This window comes from Phyllobates terribilis, unplaced genomic scaffold, assembly GCF_046119375.1.
Source record: "Phyllobates terribilis strain yellow unplaced genomic scaffold, ASM4611937v1 Scaffold_3__8_contigs__length_932513732, whole genome shotgun sequence".
Lineage (NCBI taxonomy): Eukaryota > Metazoa > Chordata > Amphibia > Anura > Dendrobatidae > Phyllobates > Phyllobates terribilis.
The window spans coordinates 580,150,340-580,176,610 of NW_027362763.1; the positions used below are offsets into that span (position 1 = coordinate 580,150,340).

General features: G+C 46.2%; 1 protein-coding gene across 5 annotated transcripts in view; it reads right to left on the reverse strand.

Moving 5' to 3' along the window:
* Positions 1-26,271, reverse strand: part of FMN2 (formin 2) — an 872,215-nt gene that overhangs the window by 394,889 nt on the left and 451,055 nt on the right. For all 5 annotated transcript variants that reach the window (XR_012318036.1, XR_012318035.1, XR_012318037.1 and 2 more), the window contains exon 11: positions 11,582-11,728. Coding sequence is in view for 2 of the 5 variants with exons in the window: in XM_073671454.1 (XP_073527555.1) it covers positions 11,582-11,728 (147 nt within the window). In the remaining 3 variants the exon portion in view is untranslated. The remainder of the gene's footprint in view (positions 1-11,581; positions 11,729-26,271) is intronic.

Consider the following 26,271-nt stretch of genomic DNA (forward strand, 5'->3'; position numbering starts at 1 on the left):
TCACTGCTCTTATCATTTACCTTCACCGTGCGCAGCAGCTGGACATAGCTGTACCCCACAAGTTGGTGCTGTATGATATCTGAGGACACAAATAGTGTATAAAATCCGACTTTTATATCCGCATAAGTGTTCTTCCTCTCTTGCAAACAAAACCCTCCTTTTGGAAACTAGACCCCTCAGGGAACTTATCTAGATATGTGGTGAGCACCTTGAACCCCCAGGTGCTTCAGTTCAAAGTTTATAACATGGAGCCGTGAAAATAAAAAAATCAAACTTTTTCCACAAAAATTATGTTTTAGCCCCAATTTTTTTATTTTCACAAGGGTAAGAGGAGAAAATGGACATCAAAAACTTTTGTGCAATTTCTCCTGAGTACGCCAATACCCCATATGTGGGGAAAATACAGTGTTTGGGCGCACAGCACAGAAGGGAAGGAGCACTGTGTGACTTTTTGAACGCAAAATTGGCTGGAATTGAGAGCGGACGCCATGTCGCGTTTGGAGAGCCCTGATGTGCCTAAATAGTGGAAATCCCCCACAAGTGACCCCATTTTGGAAACTACACCCCTCAAGGATTTCTTCAAGGGGTATAGTGAACATTTTAAACCCAGAGGTACGACACAAAATTTGATAACAGTAGGTCATCATATTGAATAAGTTGTCATTAGTCTTGAGCACAAGTGCTCGCTACTTGAGCTTGCATCGGGTACTTGGGTATGCACCATGTATCGTGCGTGCTCAAGTGACATGCTTGATTCCCCACCCGCATGTTTCGCGGTTATTAGACACCCAAAAATAAAATGCAGGGATTGCTCGTGCATGGCTTTTTTGGCCGCGAAGCATATGGGGCGGAGACTGGAGCATGTCACTCAAGCAACCGCGATACTCAGTGCATACCCGAGCACCCGATGCAAACTCAAGTACCGAGCACTTGCGCTCAACACTAGTCGCCATATCGTCATCTTTTTTTTTTATTATTTTTTTTTTTTACTTTTGAAAAAAATCCCAACCCTAACCCTAACCCCAATCCCAACCCTAACCTTAACCCTAGCCCAACCCTAACCCCAATCCCAACCCTAACCCTAGCCCAACTCTAGCCTAACCTTAGCCCAACCCTAACCCCAACCCTAACCCAATCCTAACCCTAGCCCAACCCTAACCCTAGCCCAACCCTAACCCTAGCCCAACCCTAACCCTAGCCCAAACCTAACCCTAGCCCAACCCTAACCCCAACCCAAACCCCAACCCTGACCTAACCCAAACCCCAACCATGACCCTACCCCAACCCTAATCCTAACCCTAGAGTTTATTTTTTACGCCGTTCCTCGTGTGGTATAAGTGATTATACGATTTTATTCTTTGGGTCGGTGCGATTACAGCAATACCAGAATCATATTGGGTTTTTATGTCTGACAGCTGTCACACAATAAAATACACATTTTTTTGTAACATCTAGTTTTTGCATTGCCATATTTTGAGAGCTATAATTTTTCCATATTTTGGCCGACAAAGTCATGTGACGGCTTGTTTTTTGCGGGACAAGTTGACATTTTTATTGATGCCATTTTCAAGCATGTGACATTTTTTGATCGCTGTCTATTCTATTTTTGGGAGGCAGAATAAACAAAATCCAACAATTCAGGAATTTTTTTAAAAACTTTTTTATGCTGTTCCGCGTGTGGTAAAATTGATAAGGTAGCTTTATTCTTCGGGTAGGTATGTTTACAGCGGTACCACATTTATATCATTTTTCTATGTTTTGGCGCTTTTACACAATAAAAGCTATTTTATAGAAAAAAAAAATTTTTGCATCGCTTTATTCTGAGAGCTATAACTTTTTTATTTTTCGGCTGATGGAGCTGTATGATGGCTTGTTTTTAGCGGGACAAGATGACATTTTCAGCGATACCATTTTTATTTCTAATCGTCTTTTTGATCGCGTGTTATTCCATTTTTTGTTTGGCGGTATGATGATAAAGCATTGTTTTTTGCTTTGTTTTTTTTTTTACCGTGTTCGCTAAAAGGTTTAACTAGTGGGACAGTTTTATAGGTCAGGTAGTTCCGGACACGGCAATACCAAATATGTGTACTTTTTTTTTCAGAATAATATTTATTGATGGGCACATTATATTTTTATTTTTGGTGGATTATTTTTTTTAATATGTTTACAAAAAATTTTTTTTTTTTTCATTTTTTAACAATTTTTTTACTTTGTCCCACTATGGGACTTTCACTTTTATTACTCTGATCGCCTGTATAGCATAGGGATGGAGCACCATCCCTGTGCTATACAGGCTGTCAGCGCTGCAGACACAGAAGATACTTTGGTAATGCACTGCGCATGCTGTCTGGTGACCCGGATGTTGTCATGACGACATCGGGTCGTCATGGCAACATCCAGGAAGCCGCGGCAGACAGCGTTGGACGCCGGCAAGAGAGGTGAGTATCGCGATCACCTCCCCTTGCCCCCGCAATGCAGCATTGCGGGCGTTAATGTGCCGGGAGCGGTGCTGGACCGCTCCCAACACATAGCACCGGGTGTCAGCTGTGACAATCAGCTGACACACAGCAGCGATCACACCCGCACAGCCTGTGTGCGGGCGAAATCAACAGGGCGTACTAATACGTACCTGGCTCTTAAAGCCCAGAGCGCAAGTACGTATTAGTATGTCTTGGGCTTTTAAGGGGTTTTAGGGGGTTTAAGATATCTTGAGGCTATCGATCCGCTCGTTAATTGCCCTTATTAGGTCAGGGATAGTTGAATAAAAGCCTGACTTTACGTAATACTCCAGCATCACATCCCCACGCTTGACAATAAAAAAAATTCCATCATCTTGTTCAAAGGTGTTCCACGTATGCGGATATTGAATTTCTTTGAGTGCTATTTCAAAGGGTCCAGAGAGATGAACGGGTTTTGCCAATTTAGTGGTATCGGTTGAAATTGTATTCTTCGGATAAATTTTAGAGGATGCATTGCATGATACCACTGCATATGTCCGGCTTGAGCTCTATTCTCTGCTGGACAGGCTGTAGGAGAGGTGTCTTTATCACAACACAGATTCAGTTATTTTTGTGCAGAGGGAAGGTGAGTGGAACCCGATTTTAGGCGATTATCTGGGAGAACTGACCAGTGAGATTCTTGATGACACTCACATCACAGAATTTATATCTACGGGTCCCAAAACGAACGGGTACAAACTCAACACTGGTAAAACTCCTCCTACCTATCTGACTACTCTTTCACTGTATCGTTTGCTGGCTCCACTTCTTCCCCCCTTCCTCTCACTATTGGGGTTCCTCAGGGTTCAGTCCTTGGCCCTCTTCTCTTCTCTACATAGCCCCAATTGGACAAACCATCAGCAAATTTGGTTTTCAGTACCATCTGTATGCTGATGACACACAACTATACACCTCATCCCCTGACCTCACCCCCGCTGTACTACAGAACACCAGTGACTGTCTGGCTGCAGTTTCTAACATCATGTCCGCTCTCTACCTGAAACTCAACCTTTCCAAAACTGAACTTCTTCTACTCCCGCCGTCTACTCACCTCCCTAAATCTGACATCTCTCTCTCCGTGTGTGGCACCACAATAATGCCGAGCCAGCAGGCGTGTTGTCTGGGCGTTGTGTTTGACACCAATCTCTCCTTCACCTTCCACATACAATCTCTTGCCCGCTCTTGTCTCTTGCACCTGAAGAACATCTCTAGAATCCGCCCCTTTCTCACCCTGGAAACAACAAAACCCCTCACTGTTGCCCCGATCCACTCCCGCCTTGACTACTGTAACTCTCTATTAATTGGCCTCCCCCTCAGTCGACTTTCCACTCTCCAGTCCATCCTTAATGCTGCAGCCTGGGTCATCTATTTGGCTAACCGTTACTCAGACTCCTCCACTCTGTGCCAGTCACTGCACTGGCTGCCCATGAATTATAGGATACAATTTAAATTTATTGTTCTCACCCACAAAGCTCTCCACAGTGTGGCACCCCCCTACATCTCCTCCCTCATTTCTGTCTATCGGCCTACCCGTTCTCTACGCTCCACAAGCGACTTTCGACTAACATCCGCACTAATCCGTACCTCCCACTCACGGCTTCAAGACTTCTCCCGAGCTGCACCTATTCTTTGGAATGCTCTACCCCAAGAAATTAGGATGAACCACACCTTACACAGTTTTAGGCGCTCCCTAAAAAACACCTGTTTAGGGCAGCCTATCACCTTCCCTAATCGAAGTCCTTTTATCTTCTTATAGCCCATCCCTTACTTCTCCAAACATAACTCTCCACCGAACCAAAAAGCACTACAGATACTGGCTGGTGATGAGCGCATGCAGCCTTTATCTATCCCTCATCCCCTCAAGATGGCTGGACCATCCTTGTAAATAAGCCATTGTACTTTGTCACCCCCACCTCATTGTAGATTGTAAGCTCTTACGAGTAGGGTTGTCATTATTTTTGCTGTAATTATTGTATTATCTTTAGCTATGTTACTTATGACTGTTGTATATGAACCTCTGAATTGTAAAGTGCTGCGGAATATGTTGGCGCTATATAAATAAACATTATTATTATTAAAACTGTCTTAACAGTTAAGGGTATAACACTAAATGTCAGTAACACACAGTCTATTAATTTTAACAGTCTAAAAGATCTAGTTCTGGACTACCCGCGTAATTCTGGTTCTGGTATTGCCGTACAACAGCCAGGCATTGTGAGAAATAAAAAGTACCGGGACATTGAAACAACACTGCTGCGCAAAACACAAAAGGGCGTTTACACAAAGCGGAAGCTATTAGACGAGTTTATCACTCTGTCATTTGGCTATTAGGAGCGCTGTGATGGATCCGCGGCTACAACACCTATTCTCCAGCATTCTCACCGGGAAAAGTTATTTTGTAAAGCAGCTGTTACTTAATATTGATACACATTTTTCTCACAAACCCGATAATATTGTTTGGTTTTATTCATGCTGGCAATAACTATATGATGAAATCTCTCTCTCTTTTCCCCACATCAGATTTTTTGGAGGGTCTGCCGCATACGTTCGTAGATGATGATTTATTCCCTCCTGACAAGGTAAATTTGACTATTGTTGATGATCTCATGGAGAGTGCTAGTGATAACTGCGAGATAGAAAAAGTATTTACCAAGTATGTTCACCACAGAAATCTCAGCATTTTCTACCTGGTACAAAACATATTTTGTCATCAGGGTAAGAAAAGCAGGACGATAAATTTAAACACAAAGTACATGGTTCTTTTAATAATCCACAAGATAAATTACAAAATTGTGACATTAGCCCGTCAGATGTACCCCGGAAAGACCCGCTTCTTCTTAAAGGCTTTTGAGGATGCCACAAGGGAGCCTTATTTGCTGTTTTACTTAAGAGCTAATACCCCTGAGGATCTGAGCTTAAGGATGGTGTTGTTTCCACCAGCATTGCCCGCTGTGTATGTTCAAAAGAAAAATACGTCTAAAAAGTGAATTTCACAATAAACCGGTTATTCTAAGCTGTATACACAGTGTTGCAAAGATGTCTCAGAGAATATGACATAACTGGGTGCTCTTAAAAACGCTGTTGAAGGCAACTCTCGCTGTCAGATAATCTGTTTTGCGCAGTGCGAACAGCGATTTAATCACGGCCATAGGAGAGGTTGCTTTAAACATCTTAAAAAGCCGAATACCCCTGAAAGAGCAGAAAAAAAATATACTAAAGAAATTGCGTAAAGCTATAAGAACCCTCAGGGATAAATCACACTTCATATAGAAAAAGAAATGCCTACTAAAGCAGACCGGCGGGTTTATAGCGCCTCTTTTAGGCTTTGCAATACCGATAATAACGAGCCTAGTAGCTGGCAAATAATGGAACATACAGAGAAAATGTATCTGGTCCCTAAACAGGACCTAATCAAACTAAGACCCCCAATACAGACAATATACGCCAGAGTGTTATCCAGCGTCTTGATGGAGAGATTAGCGAGATTTTACAACGTCGTGACATGCCAGATGAATTAAAAATTAAAACTTATAGTGAAATACTACAACGATATTTGGAGAAGAAAAATCCAGAGTAATGGACTTCTAAAATTGTTATTTTTATTGAAAAATATATATAAAAAGAAGAGGAAAAACTTCCAAGAGACAGAGTGAACTACCAGAAAAATTCTCAGAAACAGACGCGTTTCGGAAAAACCTTCCGTAATCCTTGGGACAATCTCTTGTAAAGGATTATGGCTACTGGATACCTGTGTTTCTATTGATTTATCTGTTGTTTGGAGGATCGTGGACTGTGGCTACAGACTATACTGGCTGGAGATACGAAATCTGTTGGCCAACCAAAAGTTGGGAGACAGTGGGTATCACCTGATACAAAGCCAGTGGAACTACTGATCCCAGGTTGAGAACTTAAGGACTGAGAGAACTGTATTTTATCCATTTACTTGGAATTGCTACATTACCATGGATGTGATTAATAAAATATTGTTGCATCGTTAACCTGCCTAGGTGATTACTTACAACCCACAATCTCAGATCTTTACAGTGTCATAGGGGAGGGGTCAAGCTCTGCAAAAGTGGAGGGGTTTAGACAGTTTGATACACTTTGATAGGGGAAGGGCACATGTCAGATTGAGCTTGATGGATCATATGAATTCTCTACTACTTATGTGGTCTATTATGTTGGACTGATAAAGGAGAAATGACTGACTTTAGTCCCCAAATAATAATACAGTGAAATAATTATCAGAAGCTCCACAATTATCAGATTTTGGAGCATTATAGGGGTAATCAAAACACCATTAATATTGCACCAATTTGGCAACACTGTATTGTCGACAGTTTGTGTTATATAATGCTACACTTACGCTGCAAAACTGTAAGGTATTCACTTCTTACAGTGGAATCATTTAATTGTCACGTATAAGATTTATTAAGCAGCCATTGGTTATATATGTTAGATAAGTGAATTAGTTTGCCAAGTAGAAGCCAACCTCCTATTTCAGCACAGTGTGCAACAATAGATATACAGAATCTGCCAGCTTGTGTGAGGTTAATGATCAGCTGGCATGCTGGGTGCAGTGCTGAGGGTAGCAATGGACATGTAGTAACTGCCAACCAGTATGAGCGAGCTGACTGACAGGCTGGTGTGCTGGGTTCAGAGCTGAAGGTAGCAATGGACACGTAGTAACTGCCAGCCAGCATGAGCGAGCTGACTGACAGGCTGGTGTGCTGGGTTCAGCGCTGAAGGTAGCAATGGACACGTAGTAACTGCCAGCCAGCATGAGCGAGCTGACTGACAGGCTGGTGTGCTGGGTTCAGAGCTGAAGGTAGCAATGGACACGTAGTAACTGCCAGCCAGCATGAGCGAGCTGACTGACAGGCTGGTGTGCTGGGTTCAGAGCTTAAGGTAGCAATGGACACGTAGTAACTGCCAGCCAGCATGAGCGAGCTGACTGACAGGTTGGTGTGCTGGGTTCAGAGCTGAAGGTAGCAATGGACACGTAGTAACTGCCAGCCAGCATGAGCGAGCTGACTAACAGGCTGGTGTGCTGGGTTCAGAGCTGAAGGTAGCAATGGACACGTAGTAACTGCCAGCCAGCATGAGCGAGCTGACTGACAGGTTGGTGTGCTGGGTTCAGAGCTGAAGGTAGCAATGGACACGTAGTAACTGCCAGCCAGCATAAGCGAGCTGACTAACAGGCTGGTGTGCTGGGTTCAGCGCTGAAGGTAGCAATGGACATGTATTAACTGCAAGCCAGCATGAGCGAGCTGACTGACAGGCTGGTGTGCTGGGTTCAGTGCTGAAGGTAGCAATGGACATGTAGTAACTGCCTGCCAGCATGAGCGAGCTGACTAACAGGCTTGCGTGCTGCATAGAGATTAAAAATGCTGAATGCGGCGATGGTTGGTGTGACAAGTGCTACCCAGCATTACTGCTGTTGTCCTCAGATAATGGAGCAGTATGCTTAAAGTGTAAACCATCGTAATTTTTTATTTAATAAATTACCAGTAGACATACAAATAAGCAAATTTGTATTATATCTTATCAGCGTTTTCATCTATCTAGGCTTTTGAATAGTGTCTGATACAGTGCCACATTAAAGGTTGGTATATAACATGAGAGCAATGGGACAAAAGGAAAATATGTGTAATTGGGTTAATAACTGGGTCAGTGATAGGAAACAGAGGGTGCTTATTAATGGAACACTTGGATTGGGTCACAGTAAACAGTGGGATATCACAGGGTCAGTATTGGGCACTCTTACTTTTAACATATTTATTAAACACCTTGTAAAAGACATACAGAGAAAAAAAAATCTCAATATTTGCAGATGAAACTAAACTCTGTAAGTTAATCAACACAGAGAAGAATAATTTAATATTACAGAGGGATTTATATAAGCTGGAGGCTTGGGCTGAAAAATGGCAATTTAAATTTAATGTAGAAAAATGTAAGGTCATGCACTTGGGCTGAAGAAATAAAAATGTACTAAATGGTAAAACACTGAGGAAATACATTTTACCCCTAAAATGTTGCCTCAGTCCCAATTTTTTCACTTTTACAAGGGATAGCATGACAAAATGGACTGCAAAATGTTTTACCCAGTTTCTTCTGCTCATGCTCATACCCCTCGTGTGGTCAGAAACCTCTGCTTGGACACACGGCAGGGCTCGGAAAGGAAGGAGCACCATTCGAATTTTGGAACACAAATTTGGCTGAAATAGAATGTGGGCACCATTTTGCATTTGCGGCGCCCCTGATCTGCCTGAAAAGCAGAAACTCCCCACAAGCGACACCATTTTGGAATTCCCACAAGGATTTTATCCAGGGATATAGCGAGCATTTTGAACCCATAGGTACTTCACAGAATTTGATAACATTAAGTCGTCATATTGAAATTTTCATTTTTTTTTCACGAAAATGTTGCTTTATTCCCAAATTCTTTAATTTTTGCAACAGTTAATATGAAAAAGTGGACCCAACAGTTTGCTACCCACTTTCTTTTGAGTGCAACGATACCCCACATGTAGTCAAAAAGTTCTGTTTGGGCACAAACCAGGGCTCAAAAGGGAAGAAATTACATTTAGTATTTGGAATGTAATATTGGCTGGGATAGATTGCAGACACCATGTCTCATTTGCAGAGCCCCTGAGGTATCAAAACAGCACAACCCCCACAACTGACCCCATTTTGGAAACTAGACCGATCAAGGAATTTATGTGGGGCTGTGTTGAGCATGTTGAACCTATTAGGCACTGCCCAAAACTTTTTAAAATGTGAAAATGAAAATTATGTTTTTTCAGCTAAAATGTTGTTTTAGCCCTAAGTTTGTATTTTTCACAATGAATAGTAGAAGAAAATTGACCCCATAATTGTTTTTGCAATTTCCCCTGAAGGCAATGATATACCATATGTGGTCAAAAACTGCTGTTTGGGCACATGGCAGGACTCAGAAAGGAATGAACACTATTTGATTTTTGGAATGTAAATTTGTCTGGAATAGATAGTGAATGCCATGTCGCAATTGCAGAGCCCCTAACATACCAAAACCTTCCAGAAATGACCCCATTTTGGGAAATAGACCCCTCAAGGAATTCATCTAGTGGTGCACTAAAAATTCCTAACCTACAGGTGATTCACAAAATGTTATATAATTTAGATATGAAAACAAAAAAAAATAAATTTTTTCCACTAAATTACTTTCAGCACCAAAATAATTTACACAAGGGGTAATAGGAGAAAATGTAACCCTTAATATGTTATGCAGATTTTACTGAACATGGCAGTGCCCCATATGTAGTTATACGCTACTGTGGGATCAGAGGAAGGAGCGATACTTGACTTTTAGATTCCATTTGAATAGATTGTGGGCTCCATTAGCTGAGTCCCTGAGGTGCCAGAACAGCAGAAATTCCTCCCGTGACCCCATATTGGAAACTTCACTGCTTAAGGATTTAATCTAGGGATGTAGTGAGTATTTTGAACCCACAGATGCCTCACAGAATTTTATAACACTGGGACATTGGAATATAACATTTGTGGTGAAAATGTAATTTTTTATTTGCTGCAAATTTGTCAGTTATACAAGGGTTAATGGGTGAAACTGAGCCCCACAATTTATTGTGCAATTTTTCCTGAAAGAGGTGACATCCTATATGTTGTCGGAAACTACTGTTAGGCCACACACTAGTGCTGAGAGAAGGAAGGAGCGCTATTTGGTTTTTAGAGAACAGATTTTGCTAGAATAGTTTGTGGACGACATTTGCGTAGCTCCGAAAGCGCAAGAACAGCAGAAATAAATCAAAAGTGACCCAACTGTAGAAATTGCACCTCTCTATGACTTCATCTACGGCTGCATTGACTATTTCATAACATTCATGCCATGCTTTATTCTGGAGAATATGCCAGTTTAGTGTCCATACATTGTGCCTCCATACAGTGTAGTGGCCCCATATATTGTAGTGATCCCATACATTGTGCCCAGCTTGTGCTTCTGGAAACATGCACCCTGTAAATTAAGTGCGTTCTCCCCACTAAAATAATGCCAAACATGTGGCCGCTTACTGTGGTTTAGGCACAGGGGGTCTCAGAAGGAGAGGAACATTTGGATTTGGGAGCGCAGATTTCACTATTTTATTTCAAGGGTGGGAGCCATGTTGCTTTTCCATAGTCTTTGTTATACCAAAAATATGGGAACCCCCTATATTTCCAGTGACAGATGATGGACCTGAGTGGGGGCAGGTTTTAGTGGCAAAACTGCTTTTCGTGATTTTTGTGTTTTTTTTCACTTTATTACATATTTTATGTAACTTTTTATTTTACTTTTCTACTTAGTCCCATTGTGGGACATGTATAATTTTCACTTTGATCACTGATCTCATGCATTCCAGTACTCATGTACTGCAGTGCCAGAGACCTGTCAGTGTCTCATTGACTCAGTCTGTAAATCCCTGCTTATAGCTGGATTTTACAGGCCACCATACCCTGAGGTCATCAGATGACCTCAGGGTACCATGGCAATGATCGGCACCTGCCATGATAGTGGGGGAGGGGGTCGACCCTGTCAAAGGGAGTCTTAACCACTTAGATACCGATGACGTGATCGATAGCAGTATTTAAGAGGTTAACCGGCCACGGTCGATTTCAATAACGCCCGAGGCCGATACCGCATGGTGTCAGCTGTCAATATTTTTCAGCTGAATGTGAGTCTGAGGATTCAAAATCAGTTGAAAATACGGGCATTGGAAAGCCCCTTGACTCCATGAGCCTGGTCGCACTATCTGCGATCACTAGTCCCCTATATGTAAAATGAGAATAAAGCAACTCTCTTTTTGTAACATGTGCTTCAAGACACTCATGACTTATGGTAAGATAAATCAGGTAACTTTTTTTAAAGACTTTATTAAAATACTAAATAATTGACTGATTTACTGTACGGCTGCTGTTCACTTTGGTTTAAAAATAACACAAAAGATTTGCTAGACACTTCTGCTTTTTAGCACACCAAATTTTAGTCCTTTTTCACCAAAATATTACCTTTGTAGAAAATTTAAAAATGCAATAATAAAAATATTACTTACATTGCTTTTTACATCTTTTAGTTTTGGTAAAATGTCTATAGCAAATCCATCAGCTTGCCCTCGTGTTCTGTTTCCTCCGTTCATATAATTGCCAATTGCTAGAATCAAACCCAAAACGCGCAGAACTGCAGGGTCTTCTTTTAAGATCTGTAACAGTAAAAGTTCAGAAACTGTCATTTCTTAATTGAGAGTATAAATAAAAAGAAAAATGTTAATATTCTATCGACATATAACCAATTATATAACATAGCCTAACATTTGTCTTATTTTCCAAGAGTGGGAAATATGGGTATGTTTATACTTTTACAAACAAATGCACCTAAACATAGTCATAGCCAGTGGATAATGCAGCCACAGCATTCACTACTGTGCAAAAAGGTTTAGGCAGGTGTGGAAAAAATGCTACAAAGTAAAAACGATTTAAAAATACAAGTGTTCATGGTTTATTTTTGAGGAGAAGTAGGAGATAGATGTTCTGGTGGATTGTGCCGCTATGAAAAAGTAGTACTTCCACGTGTGGTAATTCTTCAAGTAGCTTTTATTAATGTGTAACAGGCACTGGAGCAGGCCCTCCAGTACGCCGGTCATGGGTCAGATTCTCTCCGTGGTCCTCGGTCACAAGGTCGGTGGTGGCTGTGCCCGACGTGTGGCGCTGCGGAGGACACAGTGAAAAGGACACACGGCTGTGAGTATGTGCAGGGGTTAAACGCCGCTGTTACTGTTCCCTCTGGGCGGCGTTTCCCGTGATGTTAGGTGACGCGCCCCTGGGCCTGTGTCGCGCTGCGGTGCGCACGCGGGCGCTTACCCGGAGCCGGATCCGTGGAGGGTTGTAATCTCGTGGCGGTGACCCGGTCCGTGCCCAGGGAGTCAAACTAGACGGCAGTCTATTAGTAGTAAATAGTTGATGACTACGCCACCCGTTGAATGCAGCCAGGGGGCTGCTGCTGCAGGGCAGACCGCTGAGGCCGGTGGAAGGATGGTGCAGCGTGATAGTATAACCCCCAACGGGAGGGGTATGGCCTCAGGGCAGCCGACGTGGATGATGGGGGTAGCAGGAACCACTCAGAGACGGTATGGTAGCGTTCAGGGTCTTTACTGGTAACAACGATAGACCCTCCCGGAGTACTTGCTAGCGAACGGGGCCTGGTCAGTCCTTGAGCAGATGGGATCTCCCCTGGCCAGGCGTAGTTGTAGGCCTCCCAAGCTGACTGTACTCTTCTGGCTACCTTGCTAGAAGCTGATGTAAGTAGCCCACGTCCCTGAGTGTACCGTGTGGTGCTCACCCGTATGGCCGGTGACTCGGGGCCTTCTAATGGCTTCCGCTCCACGATGGCGGTGCTGGTCCCACGCGTGTGACCGGGCCTTCGGGCTTCTGGGCCAGGGGACCTGAAATCCCCTGCCTGACGGATTCTGCTGCTGGGTAGAAGTTAGTCCCCACAGCCTCGGGCTCCGGGTCCGGTAAAGAATCTTCTTAGTCAGGGCGAGCTCTTTAGCTGCCAGCCCCTGACTCCTTGTGACTCTGCTGCTTCCTATGCTGCTCTTGTCTCTACTCTTCCTGGACTCACCCTGCCTCAGCCCCGGGTTTATACAGGGGAAGTTCTTCCCCTCCCAAGACTGGGCAGGAGGTGTGGCATGCACAGGATCCCTGACCAAAGGACCTCCCACCTGCTCTCAGACATAACATTACATTACTGTGGAAAACCAGACCCCTGGGGTGCCACATTCCCCCCTAGTGAAATTTAGTACTCCGGGACTAAACACATTTAGAAAAACATAACAAAGTATAACAATAACAATACTATAAGAAAAACACATAAGATGGTTGCGGCGTGTCCGCAACCGGGTGCAGTCTTTGAAGAAAAGCAAAGGTGTCCATTTCACCAACACAGGGAGACGTAACCAGGTAGGGGTCTGTCCTACCCCGAGTCCTTAACAGTCTCTAGTCCATCCTGGGTTACGCTCCAACTATATACAAGGATTCCCGGTAAATCCACCGAAGACTCCTAAAAACAACTAGAAACACAAAATTACACACAAGCAACAATAAACAGGTAAACATTGTAAAACAACTTAAACATTTAGATCCTCCAACGTGCGGGTAACTGGCCTCTAGTGGCCCTAGTGGACCTACGGAGCTGACTGTCTGGCCCTGAACTACAGGGTGTAGGAGCTGTCAAGGGTAAACTGGGCAGCTGTCTACCGGCTCTTTGTCTCACTAGGGGTACGGCAGGCTCACTATAAGCAGAGGGTGGATTCTCCTGTTCCGCTTGGGTGGAGTCTTCTGCCTCCTGGACCGGCTGCTCTTCCAGCTCTACCCGTTGCTCCGTAGGTTCTTGGGATGATGGTTGGAGGAAGGTGAGTACGGGTACCACAACTGCACCATTGACTTGAGTCCAAGACCGAGGGAAGTCCCCGAGCACGGTACTAACCATATCTTCCCTTTCTTCCACGGGTCGATGGTCTTCCTGTTCCTCCTCAGGGTTCCTCAGTTGTTCGGGGCACTTCTTCAGGTGGTCCCGGGATACAATGGCTGTGGTTTCCCCTCCGTCTTTACTGATGGTACAGACCTTCGGGTTCTCGTGGCTTGAGGGCAGTACGGTGTACGGGTCCTTCTCCCACTGGTCGTCCAACTTGTGGAGCCGTCTCTTCCTCTTCAAGACCTGCTCTCCGGGTACCAGGGGAACAGCGGGAGCATACTGGTTGTAAGTCTTCTCTTGTCTTTCCCTAGCCTGACAGAGACTTCGCTCCACGCTCTCCTGTACTTTCCGGTACTGCTGCTGCCTCTCTGTGTCCCAGTCTGTTTCTGGTGAAGTGTCCTCGGGCGTCAGGACTCCCATTTCCAGGTCAACAGGTAACTTACCAGGTCTTGCCCTCATTAGGTAAGCCGGGGTACAGTTGGTGGAACCTACCGGGATGTGGTTGTATAGGTCCACCAGATCGGGCAACTTCTCAGGCCACAGACTGCGTTCTTCCAGGGGCAACGTTTTTAGAAGATCCATTACCACCTGGTTCATTTTCTCACAAAGTCCATTAGTTTGCGGATGGTAGGGTGTCGTCCTTATCTTCCGGCAGCCATACAGATTGCAGAAATCCTGGAAGACCTCCGCTTCAAAGGCAGGTCCCTGGTCCGTCAGCACTTGGTCCGGGTACCCGTGTGGACGGCAAAAGTGCTGCTGGAAGGCTCTAGCTGCTGTTCGAGCCGTTAAGTCCTTGACGGGGACGACAACCAGAAACCGGGAGTAATGATCCACGATGGTTAACGCGTAGACGTAGCCACTTCTGCTGGGGGTCAGTTTTACATGATCCAAGGCTACCAGTTCCAACGGTTGCCGGGTGACGATGGACTGCAGGGGAGTCTTCTGGCTGGCCCGGTCCTTCCTTCTCAGATTCCACGGGCCACAGTCTCTGCACCACTTCTCGATGGTTCCCCTCATGCCTACCCAGTGGAACCGCTCGCGCAGCAGGAACTCCAGCTTTTTCCACCCGAAGTGTCCAGCTCCGTCGTGGTATGCCTCCATCACCATGGCTGCGTCTCTTCGTGGCACCACTACTTGCCAGAGTAGTTCATGCGTCCTGGAGTTAACCATTCTGCGGCACAACTTCCCCTTGTAAAGGAACAGTCGACTCTTCTCTGCCCATAGTTGTTTGGCTTCCTCTGGAGCGTCTGATTCCAGGCTAGCCTCCGGGCGAGTCAGCATCTCCTTCACCAGTCGGACGGCAGGGTCGCTGTCTTGCGTTTCCGCCCAGTTGTAGTGAGGTAAGGGGTTCAACGTAGCAGCCTGCTTACTCCTTACCCGGTGGGAATACTGGATAGTCCCATGACGGTGGAACGCAGGGAGTTCAACTTCTTCCAGTCCCTCCGGATCTTCTCCTCCGTCCGGCAGGTTGGGCATCCTGGACAGGGCGTCCGCGTTGGTATTGGAGCGCCCTGCCCGGTATTTAATTGTGAACTCGTAGTTGGACAGACGGGCCATCCACCTCTGCTCCAGGGCACCGAGTCTTGCCGTGTCCAGGTGTGTCAGCGGGTTGTTATCCGTGTATACGGTGAACCGGGAAGAAGCGAGGTAATGCTTAAAGCGCTCGGTGACTGCCCATACCACGGCCAGGAACTCTAGCTTAAATGAGCTATAATTCTCGGGATTCCTTTCGGTGGGTCGCAGTTTTCGGCTGGCATAGGCGATTACTCGCTCTTTCCCCTGCTGAATCTGGGACAGTACGGCTCCTAGCCCGACGTTACTGGCGTCGGTGTAGAGGATGAAGGGCTGGCTATAGTCCGGATACGCCAAGATTTCATCCCCCGTGAGGGCCATCTTCAGCTGGCGGAAGGACTCTTCCTCTAGCTCTTCCCATTTGAAGGGCGGCTTCTGGTTCTTGGCCTTCCGGGACTGGCCTATCAGGAGGTCCTGCATAGGCGCCGCCTTTTTGGTGAAACCGGGAATAAACCTTCGGTAGTAGCCTACCAACCCTAGGAACTGCCGCACTTCTTTTACGCTGGAAGGGCTTGGCCATCCTTTGATTGCGGTGATCTTATCGGGGTCGGGAGCCACTCCGTCAGCGCTCACCATGTGTCCCAGGTATTGCACCTTTGGTTTCAGGAGGTGACACTTGGAGGGTTTCACCTTTAGGCCGTAACTCGCCAGAGCTTCGAACACCTCCGCCAGGTGTTTCAGGTGGTCCTCATAAGTTTTGGAGTATACGATGACATCGTCCAGGTACAACAGGACCGTCTCGAAGTTTCTGTGGCCCAGACAGCACTCCATTAATCGTTGGAAGGTTCCTGGGGCGTTGCAGAGTCCGAACGGCATGCAGGTGAACTCGCTAAGTCCCATCGGGGTGGCGAATGCGGTCTTCTCCCGGTCCGCCTCTGCTACAGGAACCTGCCAGTACCCGCTAGTGAGATCCAAGGTAGAGAAGAAGTTAGCAGATCTTAAAGCAGCCAATGACTCCTCTATCCTTGGTAAGGGGTACGCATCCTTGTGTGTGATACGGTTGATTTTCCGGTAATCTACACACATCCTCATGGTGTTGTCTTTCTTTTTGACTAAAACTAGTGGGGCTGCCCAGGGGCTACAGCTATCCCGGATTACCCCAGCCTCCTTCATGTCTCTAAGCATCCCCTTGGCGTGTTGGTAATGTGCAGGGGGTACGGGTCGATACCTCTCTTTTATGGGAGGATGATCTCCCGTGGGGATGCGGTGTTCTACCCCCTTGACTCGCCCGAAGTCTAACGGGTGTTTACTAAACACTCTCTCATACTCTTGAACCACCCGATAGACTCCTTGTTTCTGGTGTGAGGGAGTGGAGTCAGTACCCAGATGTAATTGCTGACACCAGTCCTCCATGTCTTTCTTAGAGCCGTTACCTTCCTCCGGGTGAGATGGAGGCAAGGGTTCCACAGATTGTATAGAATTTTGATTAGTGGTATATAATTTGGCTAGCGTGGCATACCGGGGCAGGTACACTTCCCTCTCCCCGATATTTATTATGCGAACGGGCACCCTCCCATGGCGTACATTGACCACCCCCCGTGCTGTCAAAATGGTGGGCCTACTGTCTGAGTAAACTGGTTCTACCATTGCCTGGTAATCTCTACCTCTCAGACCAATAGCTGCCCGGCACCAAATCATCATTTCACTTTTTGGGGGCATGGCAATAGGAAAAGGGTCACACATTCTTACGCTACCAATCTCACCGCCGGAGAGTTCCACTTGTTGCCGTTGCATCAGTGCCCGGATCTCTTTCTGGAGCACCCGCTGCTCGCCGGAGCTGGCATTCTTGGCAACCTGCTGTAAAAGGAAAATCACCTCTGCAAGACAATTTTCAATTACATTAGTTCCTAGAGTTATTTTTGGGTGACTCTCATGTTTGTCAATATCTACAATGATCAGTCCCTGTGCGGCCAGTTCGACTCTACCAATTTTGATGGTCACCTCTTTAAATCCGATCTGTGGCACGGGCTGACCATTGCTGGCGATGATACTCAAGTCGTCGTCAGGGTAGCGGGTAATATCCGAGTCATTCCAGTACTGCTTGAAGAGCACGTACGGGATGGTGTTGACCTGTGACCCGGTGTCCAGTAGGGCACTCATGGGAATGCCATCCAGTACCACAGGCAAGACTGGACGTCCTCCCACATATCTGTCGCGCCAGTTCGATGGGCCTGGTGATCTTTTTCCTGGGGGTTGGCCCTCTACCCCAGGTTGTGCCCGTTTAAAGAACAGTACCTTTCCATATGTCCGGGTTGATTGCAGCGGCGGCAGATGGGTCGTCCGTCCTCGCTGTATCGGTCACTGGGTCTTCCTCTGGCCGGTGGGGTCCTCCTTGGTCGACGCCACGGGATGTCCTCCGGTCCGGATGCCAGCTGGATCTTCCCTGGAGTGGAAACCTGTAAAGACTGCACAGTTCGGGTTAGCGCAGCAACGCTTTTAGCTAGCTCTTGGACCTGATGGTGTAGGTCTGGAGCCGGGTCATTGTCCAAAGCCTGCGCATCAGCTCCCACAGGCCCTGCTGACAAGGGCGCCGCCTCCTGGTAGTAAGTGGTAGTGGGGCGTCTGTGGGTCACAACGCCACCTGGTGCCGGTTCTCGGAGCACCCGGATGGCTCTGTCCTTGAACTGTGCAAATTCTAGATGAGGGTCCTGTAAGGCCATTGCCCGCAACTGGGTGCGGTGGGCATTGCAATATAAACCCTCTATAAATTGTTCGGTCAACAGCCTGTCCTCGTTTCCAACTCCATTAGGGTCGGTCTGCTTAATGGCCCTCAGGGCCTCTTGTAGGTTGAGTGCATAGTCCCTTATACTCTCATGCGCTCGCTGCTTGCACCCGTAGAATCTAAGCTTAATCTCGGCTGAGGTGCGGGTATCAAAGGTGTCCTTCAGCCGGGTTAGTATCCCTGCGACAGTCTTCCTCCCAGGTGGCCAGGATTTTACTTCCCTTTTGGCTGCCCCGGTTAGTTGGGCCACCAGGATGCTCACTTTTTGCTCTTCTGTGAGGGGGTACACCTGGAAGAGGCTATCCAGCTTTTCTCTAAAGTCATGCAGGGTATGTGACTCCCCTGAGTACTGGGGTAGCCAAGCTGCTCCCGGGATATAGGGCATGGTGAAGGGCATAACTGCAGCAGCGGTAGCGCTGGCGGGGGTTGAGGCAGTGAAGCTCTCCTCCGTATCCGACATCTTCCTCCCCCCTAGTGGACCGTGGCCTACCTTGCGATGATCCTCTTCCGTAGGCCGCGGCTCCGCAGTGGATCGTCAGGGTTGAGGACCTTCCGTCGCGCTCCTGTGACGTCGGCGTCTGCTGGGCTCCTTCCAGGACCTTACGCAACGTCCGGACGTGAGGCGGGGCTTCAGTTCTCGCGCGCTTTCGGAGTCCACGCCCCTCTTCTTCCCGCGCGGCGTCCTCAAGATGGCGTCCAATGGCGGGAAAACTCCACGGATGGCGGGAAGAAGGTCGAAGATGGCGCCGGATGGCGGGAAAACTTCGCGGATGGCGGGAAACCTTCACCACTGGTAAGTTTGAACAGTCTTTGCTTTTCAGGCACGCAGTACCCGGTGGTTGCGGGCACGAAATCCTGCCGACTACGCCAAAGTTGACGCGCCCCTGGGCCTGTGTCGCGCTGCGGTGCGCACGCGGGCGCTTACCCGGATCCGTGGAGGGTTGTAATCTCGTGGCGGTGACCCGGTCCGTGCCCAGGGAGTCAAACTAGACGGCAGTCTATTAGTAGTAAATAGTTGATGACTACGCCACCCGTTGAATGCAGCCAGGGGGCTGCTGCTGCAGGGCAGACCGCTGAGGCCGGTGGAAGGATGGTGCAGCGTGATAGTATAACCCCCAACGGGAGGGGTATGGCCTCAGGGCAGCCGACGTGGATGATGGGGGTAGCAGGAACCACTCAGAGACGGTATGGTAGCGTTCAGGGTCTTTACTGGTAACAACGATAGACCCTCCCGGAGTACTTGCTAGCGAACGGGGCCTGGTCAGTCCTTGAGCAGATGGGATCTCCCCTGGCCAGGCGTAGTTGTAGGCCTCCCAAGCTGACTGTACTCTTCTGGCTACCTTGCTAGAAGCTGATGTAAGTAGCCCACGTCCCTGAGTGTACCGTGTGGTGCTCACCCGTATGGCCGGTGACTCGGGGCCTTCTAATGGCTTCCGCTCCACGATGGCGGTGCTGGTCCCACGCGTGTGACCGGGCCTTCGGGCTTCTGGGCCAGGGGACCTGAAATCCCCTGCCTGACGGATTCTGCTGCTGGGTAGAAGTTAGTCCCCACAGCCTCGGACTCCGGGTCCGGTAAAGAATCTTCTTAGTCAGGGCGAGCTCTTTAGCTGCCAGCCCCTGACTCCTTGTGACTCTGCTGCTTCCTATGCTGCTCTTGTCTCTACTCTTCCTGGACTCACCCTGCCTCAGCCCCGGGTTTATACAGGGGAAGTTCTTCCCCTCCCAAGACTGGGCAGGAGGTGTGGCATGCACAGGATCCCTGACCAAAGGACCTCCCACCTGCTCTCAGACATAACATTACATTACTGTGGAAAACCAGACCCCTGGGGTGCCACATTAGGCGCAGAAGGACAGGAGATGAGAGAGAGTCACAGAGGCATGTTAACGATGAACCGATTAACTTTTATTTCACACGGCCTTGGCAACAGCCATAGATGGTACAGTGGGACAACATGTGCAGATGGTAAACAGTTCCATTATCACAGGAAGCATTTGATAAATGAAGACAGAGTGCTGGAAACAAACGAGGAGCTTACAAGTAGGTCCCTCCAGTGTCTGAAGTTGATGGTCGGCAACTGATGCTATAGAGTTTATGTTCACCCTTCCAGGGTCTCTATCCATCCTAGGCCTCCTTGTTCCAAACTCACTAACTTTTCATGCAGTGTGAAGTGCAATATAATAACGTTATCCCCATCGTCTGCTATGAGTAAGCACTACTGGCCGAATGTCGATCCCTCTTCTGGGAACACTTGCAAAGGCAAACAGACGTGAGTGCTCTTGAGAATTGGACTATCACTCACCCCAGCGGTGGACGTTTTCTGCTCCCTCACACTTTTCCTCAGGTTAGCCGTTCCCAAAACAATTTAAAAATAATAGTGGAATATTATAATATGTTATGTAAAAGCAGTAAAAAGCATATGGCCCTAAGGCCTAATTTAAATATGTAATTTAACACAGGATAAAAATCCTTGTCTGAAACAGATAATAATGTATGATGCAAACAAAAGTGCCCCCAAACACAGTATGACACCCCCATAGTGAATTCCACCACACTCACAGTATGATGACTCTACTGTACCCCTCTCCCTCAATCCCCCCCAACAAAGAATGATGACCCCATCACAGTATGATTCTCCAACTGTAATCCCCACATAGTCCTCCATACAGTAGACAGGGCCCCACATAGTCCTCCATACAGGAGACAGGGCCCCACATAGTCCTCCATACAGGAGACAGGGCCCAACATAGTCCTCCATACAGGAGACAGGGCCCCACATAGTCCTCCATACAGGAGACAGGGCCCCACATAGTCCTCCATACAGGAGACAGGGCCCCATATAGTCCTCCAAACAGTATAATGGCCCCACATAGTCCTCCATACAGAATAATGGGCCCCACATAGTGCTCCGTACTACACTGTGTTCCAAATTATTATGCAAATAATATTTTCTCAGATTTTCCTAAATTACCTATATGAATTGCAGTCATTGTAATTTTCCAGTCAAATAACTATTAGAGTACAATTGAAAGTTTTTTGTACAAACTGCCTATGATAACAGTATATTTAAAAAAAATTAAAACACTCAAACTGCACTCAAAATGCATGTTCCAAATTATTATGCACAGCAGAGTTTTCAACCTTTTCATTTTAATAAAGAACAAAAAAAAATGGTCATTTTTGAAATTATAAGCATTAGCAGGTTATTACAAACTGAAATCAAACAGTTTTCAACTCAAAACTTTATTCTAGGTGATGTTACATTTGCACATAGGACCCCTTGTTCGAAAGGAGCTTCTGAACTCTCTCGTCCATTGAATTTGTCAGGTTTTGGATGGTTTCTGCTTCCATTGTTTTGCATGAGAACAGAATACCCTCCCAGAGCTGTTGCTTAGATGTGAACTGCCTCCCGCCATCATAGACACTCCTTTTGATGATGCTCCAGAGGTTCTCAATGGGGTTGAGGTCAGGGGAGCATGGGGACCACACCATAAGTTTGTCCCCTTTTATGCCCATAGCAGCCAGAGATGCAGATGTGTTATGTGCAGCATGACACGGGGCATTATCATGCATGAAATGATCTCAATGGTCCAGATGGATGGAGTGGAGGATGGCTGGTTGATGGACACCCCATGCAAACACGGCTACGGCGCTAACAAGGAGGAGGTAGAGTAATGTTTTGGGCTGGAATCATGGGGAGAGAGATTGTCGGCCCTTTTAGGATCCCTGAAGGGGTAAAGATGAACTCCATAATGTATGTTGAATTTCTCAAACAGAACTTCCTGCCATGGTTCAAGAAGAAGAACCGTGCATTCCGCAGCAAGATCATTTTCATGCATGATAATGCCCCGTCTCATGCTGCACATAACACATCTGCATCTCTGGCTGCTGTGGGCATAAAAGGGGACAAACTTATGGTGTGGCCCCCATGCTCCCCTGACCTCAACCCCATTGAGAACCTCTGGAGCATCATCAAAAGGAGTGTCTATGATGGCGGGAGGCAGTTCACATCTAAGCAACAGCTCTGGGAGGGTATTCTGTCCTCATGTAAAACAATTAAAGCAGAAACCATCCAAAACCTGACAAATTCAATGGACGAGAGAGTTCAGAAGCTCCTTTCGAACAAGGGGTCCTATGTGCAAATGTTACATCACCTAAAATAAAGTTTTGAGTTGAAAACTGTTTGATTTCAGTTTGTAATAACCTGCTAATGCTTATAATTTCAAAAATGACCATTTTTTGTTCTTTATTAAAATGAAAAGGTTGAAAACTCTGCTGTGCATAATAATTTGGAACATGCATTTTGAGTGCAGTTTGAGTGTTTTATTTTTTTAAAAATATACTGTTATCATAGGCAGTTTGTACAAAAACCTTTCATTTGTACTCTAATAGTTATTTGACTGGAAAATTACAATGACTGCAATTCATATAGGTAATTTGGGAAAATCTGAGAAAATATTATTTGCATAATAATTTGGAACACAGTGTATATACATGGCCCCGCATAGTGCTCTGTACTGTATAATGGTCCCGCATAGTGCTCCGTACTGTATACATGGCCCCACATAGTGCTCCGTACTGTATACATGGCCCCGCATAGTGCTCCATACTGTATACATGGCCCAACATAGTGCTCCGTACTTTATACATGGCCCAACATAGTGCTCCGTACTGTATACATGGCCCCGCATGGTGCTCCGTACTGTATACATGGCCCTGCATGGTGCTCTGTACTGTATACATGGCCCCGCATAGTGCTCCGTACTGTACACATGGCCCCGCATAGTGATCCGTACTGTATACATGGCCCCGCATAGTGCTCCGTACTGCATATATGGCTCCGCATAGTGCTCCGTACTGTATGTATGGCCCCACATAGTGTTCCTCACAGTTTAATGGCCCCATATTAAAAAATAAATACCTCTGCCATTCCAACGCTGATCCTTACTTTCCTGTGGGCCCACGAGCCATCCCTCTTTCACTAGCGCCACGGCCACTGTTATCTGCGCGCGTCCTCCCAGAAGGCAGCGCGCCGCCCTTCCAGAAGCCGCGCACTGCTCTCCCAGCCGGCCGTGCACCCTGATGGGAGGGCATGTGCAGAGGAATGTGGCTGCGGCAATATTGCCATCAGGCGGCACAGTTTGAGCCGCCCGGCCGAGGCAATGGCTGAAGGCCGGGCGGCCCAAAACCGCTGCTGGAGGACTGGCCTGGGGGGCAATTGCCCCTCTGCTACCCGGCCCAGCCCGCCCCTGGTCACGTGATGCCTGTGAGCGGCCAAAAAAATTACAGCTCTCAGAATATGATGATGCGAAATCAAATTCTTTTTTGTAAAATACTGTTTTAGTGTGTAAGAATAGCAAAGCATAAAAAAAATTATAAATCTGGTATTGCTGTAATCGTACCGACCAGACAGACAAATCGGTCGTATCGCTTTTACCGCACGGTGAACAGCACGAAAAAAAATAAAATAAGAACAATGATTGAATTACTGTTTTTTGTTCATTCTGTGTCTGAAAAATCTGAATAAGAAGCGATTAAAAATTACTATGTGCCCGAAAATGGTACCAAAAAAATCTGCAACTCATCCGCAAAAAAATATGTCTTCATACCGCTCTGTATACCAAAAAATAAAAAAGTTACAGCTCTCATAATATAGCAATGGAAAAAAATACTTTTTATAAAAAAAAAACATTTTTACTGTATGATAGCAGCAAAACCTAAAAAAAAAACCATAAATCTGGTATCGCTGTAATCACACCGACCCGAAGAATAAATCCGCCTTACCACTTATACACTGAACTGCGCAAAAATAAAAATAAGGACTATTCTGGTACTGCTGTCCATTTGTTCATTCTGCCTCCAAAAAAATCGGAATAAGGCTCGGCTCAAATTTATCCTGTGCTCTCCACTGAGCACTTATGTTGGGGTTTCCATGTAAATTCCCCAAAAGCAGAATTCAGACAAAACCCCTTACAGAAGCACTCACTTATGAGGCAGAAGGAGTCCCTTTGGACTGGTCTCTGTTCCGTCGGCATCCCATCATTTTAGGCTTTTTTTTTTTAGAGCACCAGTGTGGGCGACCACAGATCTGTGCACGCCTAAAAATATGGAGACCACCGGAGCAGATGTCAAATGGACTCCAAAGTGTCTCCACCTGCCTCATTATGGTGGGTGGTTCTATCAGGGGTTTCGTCTAAATCGCATTTTTGTGGGATTTACACAGAAACCCCGACGTAAGTGCTCAGCGTAGAACACAAGAAGATGATCCAGTCTTATTCTAGAAGCAATGGAAAATTATGTACCCAAAAATGTTACCAATAAAACTCCTAATTTATCCCACACAAAACCAGCTCCCTCTCAGGTCTGTCATCTGTCACTGGAACTATAGGGGTTCCCATGTTACTGGTAGAACAAAGACTCCGGAAAGCGACAGCCCCCACCCCCACAAATAAAATCCAATGAATTCTTCGCTCCCAAATCCAAATGCCCCCCTTCTTCTGAGCTCCACTATGCCTAATCCACAGTAAGAGGCCACATGTTTGGCATTATTGTAGTGGGGAGGCACTTAACAATTTACAGGGTGTGTGTCACCAGGAGAAACGTATGGGGCGCAACTATAGATTTTAGTCGTTATTGGCTTTGCCGAGGGACAGATATGGACTCCAGTTTCAGTCATTACTTTATCATCCCCAATATTCAGGCACTGGATGTAATTTTTTTCCAGGTGGGCAGGAAGTGGGACAGTCTCTCCTACCTGGCGAGGCCCAACACTTAGGGATTTTTCTCAGAGGAAGGACCTCTGAACATGAAGCCTCCACTCTTTAGCATTCTGTCCTTCCATTTCCCCTGTTCTCTGGAGAATTTGTTTGTTATATCTCCTTTTACGAAAGGAGCTCTTGAACTGCGGCATCGATATATTGGAAAGCCCCTTCTTTTTATCTGCGGCCTTATCTAGAATGTCATCCAGGGCTCGGCCGAAAAGAAATTCCCCTTCACACGGAATTGAGCACAATTTGGTTTTGGACTGGACATCTCCTGGCCAGCTTTTTAGCCACAGCGCTCTGCGAGCCACACTGGACAAATTCGCTGACCTAGCTGCCAGTCACACCGAATCCGCCAATGTATCTGCAAAGAAGGTAGCAGTCCCCTACATTAGCAGCAGACTGGCCAGGATCTTTTCCCTGGAAATGTCATCTTTAATCTGGTCCTCTAGTTGTTGCAACCAGATCTTCATTGACCTGGCTGTGCGCTGAGGACTCACAAGTTTGTTTTAGATAAGACTCAGCTTTCTTATCAAGGGACCCCCAAATCCTCAAATGGCAGGGTGGATCTCTTAGAGGATTTTGACACTGCCACATCAATCTTAGGGGTTTTATCCCACCTGGCAGTATCCTCTTCATCAAACGGGTACCTCCTCTTTGATGATGGTAGCTGCCCTTTCTTCTGAGGTCTCTTACATTCTTTGTCAATAAGCATCTTAATTCTCTCATTGACCGTGAATGTGCGCCTTTTCTTCTGATCTGTCCCACTAGTTAACCCCTTTAGTGAACGTTAGAAAAAAAAACAAAACAAAAAATTATGCTTTATCATCATACCGCCAAACAAAAATATGGAATAAAACGCGATCAAAAAGACGAATGTAAATAATGGTACAGCTGAAAATGTCATCTTCTCCCGCAAAAAACAAGCCGCCATACACCTCCATCAGCCGAAAAATAAAAAAGTTATAGCTCACAGAATAAAGCGATGCAAAAAATATATATTTTTTCTATAAATAGTTTTTATTGTGTAAAGGCGCCAAAACATAAAAAAAAAAAAACACACACCAGAATGGCATAAAAAAAAAAAAAGATTTCAGAATTGTTGATTTTTGTTTTGTTCCCAAAAATCGGAATAGAAAGCGATCAAAAAATGTCACGTGTCCGAAAAATGGTACCAATAAAAATGTCAACTTCTCCCGCAAAATACAAGCCGTCACATG